We start from the raw sequence: 4,066 nt of genomic DNA, 5'->3' as shown, positions 1-4,066 counted from the left end.
AAATAAGTAAAATCAAAATATACTAAATTAAATTAAATATTATAAAAATATAAAATAATGTATAACTTTAAATAATATTTAAATTTTTTATATCACAAACATTTAAAATACGTATCAAGTAATTTATCAATCTAATTTATAAATTAAAAGTTTAAAACATGTAAAATAATAAAAATAATTAGTAATATATTTAGGACATATAATTATAAAAATAAATTAAATTTGTTAACCACATTATTAAATAAATAATAATTACCTATAATTATACATTCTCCCTTTTTAATAGTAATAACTTAAAAAAGTGAAAGTGCAAATTAAATTTGTTAACCACATTAAATAAATAGTAATTACCTCTAATTATACATTCTTCCTTTTTAATAGTAATAACTTAAAAAAGTGAAAGTAAATTAGTCTGCAGGTTTTTTTCTTTTTGAATTTTATGAAAAATATTTTGGCTAATATTAAAAAATATATTTTTTTAAATTTTTTCATCTAATAGATTTAATTCTAATTTGGTTAGTGATACACATATTTATTAACAATAAATTAAATAATTAGTCTTTACAGCACAGAGTCACATACTCTCTTTTTTACTATAAGTCTAAGAAATCAATAATTGTGTGCTGTAATTAATTTTTTCCCATCCAAGAGCTAACGCGTAAATTACTGTTGCTTTGACACCTGTTGTTTTATACATGTAGAAATAATTTCATTTTTACACCATAGTATGCTCCAAAATATATTTTTATCTAATAATTATATTTAAATACAATATAAAAATATTTTTTGTTTATTTATTACAATAAAAATATTTTTTTAATAAAAAATATCTTTAAAAAATAATATTTTCTAAATTTTTTTATTTTAAAATGATTTTATTAATGGATAGAAAAATGGTGATATGCAGTTTAATGGGTGCATGGCGTGTAATTTTGAGATGTGGATCTGCCATAGCGAGTAACCTGAAAAACGCAGGTTACGTTTTGGTTGAGACAGAAAAAAAAAACAAAAGCTGCAACAATAAAATGCAGGTTGCGTTTGTCAGTATCAGACAGCCAAGCTTCGCAAACTGTCGCAGCTTCCTGCATGGAGACAGACACCTACTGTGTGTTGACCACTTGGAGCTCAACAAACGCAAGTTGCGTTTGTCAGCGGGCAGACATTAATCATCGCAGGATGTGATTGTCAGGGAGCTATGCTACATGCGTGACACGTTTCGAAGGAGGATGTTAAACGTGCATTTATAATAAAAAATGCAGGAGGAGAGGCAACAAAGTGGGGCAAAAAAAGAGGTGAAGATGGGTTTTATTGTGCGGGACATTGCATTGTAAGAGGGGAGGGTGGTGCGCTGAGAAGTTAGAGAAAGTGGGGGAAGAAGAAGAAGAGTAGAAGACTTAGGGTTTAAGTTAGTTCATAAAAAAAAATAGTTCGCAATTTTATGCTACCTGAAGAACATATTATTAAGTATTTGGATCATCTTCAATAGGTAATTTTTTTTTTTAAAATCTGTGATAAATAAATATATTTATTTTTATTTTATTTGATTTTATTTAAACTGTTTTATTATTATTATTATGCGTTAGTTGTTGTTAATTTGAATAAATATTATCTTTTGTTTTGCAGGCGATCAGAAATTTGTTGCCTAAAAAATTTGATCCGCCAGATACTTTTAATGAGAGAGCTGCTGCGGCACTAGCATTAACTGGGTTTCAACACGTTTTGCGAATAGGCGAAATGAAAGGTCATTCTGCACTCTAAAGTGCCTTGGTGGAACGATGGAGGCCAGAAACCCACACGTTCCACCTTCCAGTGAGCGAGGTGACGGTGACGCTGGAGAACGTGATACATATACTTGGCCTCCAGGTTAACTGAGAACCCGTCATGGGTAGATCGGATAGCAGTTACCAGTTTTTTATGGATAACTGTATCGCTTGTTTTGGTTGGCAGCCGGTTCCGGACGATCACGTGTTGGGCAAGGTAAATCTTGCATGGGTCCGACGGTGCAAAGACACTGAATCGTGTGACACACAGGAGTCTATTGAGTGGTACGTTAGGGCTCACATTTTCTGTGTCCTTGGTACAATGGTGTTTCCAAATAAGTCTACCACGTCTTTGAACTCGAAGTTTTTGCCTCTACTTCGAGATTTTCATTGGATTTCGGAATACAGTTAGGGGGCAGCTAGTCTGGCACATCTATACAGATCGTTGTGTCATGCATCACTGTACAACTGTAAAGAAATGGATGGGTCACTCATTCTGCTTTTTGTTTGGGTGTGGGAGCGTATGCCGTTTTTGGCCCCTATACCGGGCAATGAGCTCCTCGATGTTGGTGTTCCACTTGCGCGACAGTATTGTATTTTACTATTATTATTATTGTTGTTGTTGTTGTTGTTGTTGTTGTTGTTGTTGTTGCGTTCATCCTACCCGTGCTTAGGTGGAGTCATTGGCGCCGGCATACAATTTTGTTTGTTCTTATTACTCATCACACCATTGCGTGTACGCCTCACCCCGCTCTTGAAGCCTTTGGTAGTTTTTGTTGTACTCCTGTTCTATCTTCGAATATCCTATTAGACAAACCATTTAATCATAAGCAAATGCCACAAAATTACTGTGAATAGAACCATATCAGCAAAATCAAATACCTGTGTTAACCACAAGTTTATGCAAATACGGAGCCTTAAACCTCCTTAAGAAGTTGGACCCAATGTGCCTAATGTAGAACATGTGCCACGCTTTTGGTGGTGACCATGCACTGTTACTGCGAGCTATTGTTGCATCGATGGAGTTATGGCGGTCAGAAATAATGTCGATGCCATCAATGGTAACAACATATCTCCGCAAGTTGGTTAGGAAAACTTCCACGCGTCTGCTGTCTCACCCTCGACTATTGCAAATGCAATAGGTACAATGTTTTGATTCACATCTTGTGCAACGGTTACTAGAAGTGCACCTTTATATTTTTCGTACAGGTGTGTGCCATCAACCTGCACCAGTGGCTTGCAGTGTCGGAAGGCTACTATACATGGATAGAAGCTCCAAAAAACACGATGCAGAACTCTTATACCTTGAACCTCCTCACTCTCACGGTAAACGGGGAGCGTCTTTATTTGGACACGAGACCTCGACATCTTTGCAGTCATTGCTTTCAACGATACCAGCAGAATCTGGTAAGAAACTTGCCAATCACCGAAAACTTTTGCGACAGATTTCTGCTTTGTCAACCAAGCCTTGCGGTAATTAACAGTGTAGTTGAACCTGAATTGAATTTTTGCAATAATAGACTTCACCTTTATCGATGGGTCTGCTTCGACCAACGGCCTAATGGCATCTGCAATTGTATTTGAGTCCAACTTGGCATGATCTTGTGAGATCGTGCCCATGGTGCAAGTGTGTTTATCATTGTATCTCCTGATCTCCCAATAAGCTTTCTTTCGAATCAAGCTAGCTCGAATAAGCCAGTCGCACCCGGTACCATAACCTTTGCATTTCGCATAGAATGTCTGCGGCTCAGACTCATACATAGTGTAATAAACTCTTCTAGAGATAGTGTAACTTTTGATTGTAGATATCACCGACTCTGTAGAGCTAAATTTCATTCTGACACTAAACTCACTATCTTCCGCCGCAATGTTGCCTTCACCTACGACATGCGCACCACCATCAGTCAGACAAGGCAAATAAAATGCACACTAGTGGTAACTTGAATTAATAATCATAACATACCCATATTCGCATACTCAGAAAATTCCGGGGCATGCATGGCTTCGAGATACAAAGACCGCACAAAAGATGGAACACCAAACGGGTGCCGGCTTACAATCGAGTCCGCTTCATTCTGTATCGCCGGATTGCCTGCCAAGTCTCCGTCATCGTTTTCGTCATCGACTTTATAGTTGGCTTCGAACTCCTCTTCACTATTGTTGTTATCTTCTTCCCAATCTAGGTCTCCGCACTCATCAACATCGACCTCCTCGCCGACCAGGTCCAGGCTCGAATGCTGTTCGAAATCAACGTACAGCTCTATAATCGGCACGTAAAATCGGGCTTGTTGATAAATACAGAACAT

The 4,066-nt window shown here is 36.8% G+C and overlaps 1 protein-coding gene across 1 annotated transcript; it reads right to left on the bottom strand.

The window, feature by feature from the left end:
• Window positions 1-2,475: 2,475 nt before the first annotated feature.
• Window positions 2,476-4,066, bottom strand: LOC107478219 (uncharacterized). Its single transcript, XM_016098358.1, has 4 exons — window positions 3,724-4,066; window positions 2,879-3,640; window positions 2,643-2,765; window positions 2,476-2,564 (listed from the first exon to the last, which is right to left on the bottom strand). The coding sequence occupies exons 1-4, from the start codon at window positions 4,064-4,066 to the stop codon at window positions 2,476-2,478; spliced, it is 1,317 nt and encodes a 438-aa protein (XP_015953844.1).

Source organism: Arachis duranensis, chromosome 3 (genome assembly GCF_000817695.3).
Source record: "Arachis duranensis cultivar V14167 chromosome 3, aradu.V14167.gnm2.J7QH, whole genome shotgun sequence".
NCBI lineage: Eukaryota > Viridiplantae > Streptophyta > Magnoliopsida > Fabales > Fabaceae > Arachis > Arachis duranensis.
Note: the sequence above shows the minus strand (reverse complement) of the source record. Positions and strands in the feature narration are given on the sequence as shown.

Excerpts from the sequence above, each read along its gene's own strand:
- LOC107478219 (XM_016098358.1), bottom strand. The coding sequence starts at position 4,066 with ATGTTCTGTATTTATCAACAAGCCCGATTTTACGTGCCGATTATAGAG. Across the intron at positions 3,641-3,723 it reads TTCTGAGTATGCGAATATGG|GTGAAGGCAACATTGCGGCG; the intron begins GTATGTTATGAT and ends CGCATGTCGTAG. Across the intron at positions 2,766-2,878 it reads TGCATTTGCAATAGTCGAGG|CTCGCAGTAACAGTGCATGG; the intron begins GTGAGACAGCAG and ends ATGCAACAATAG.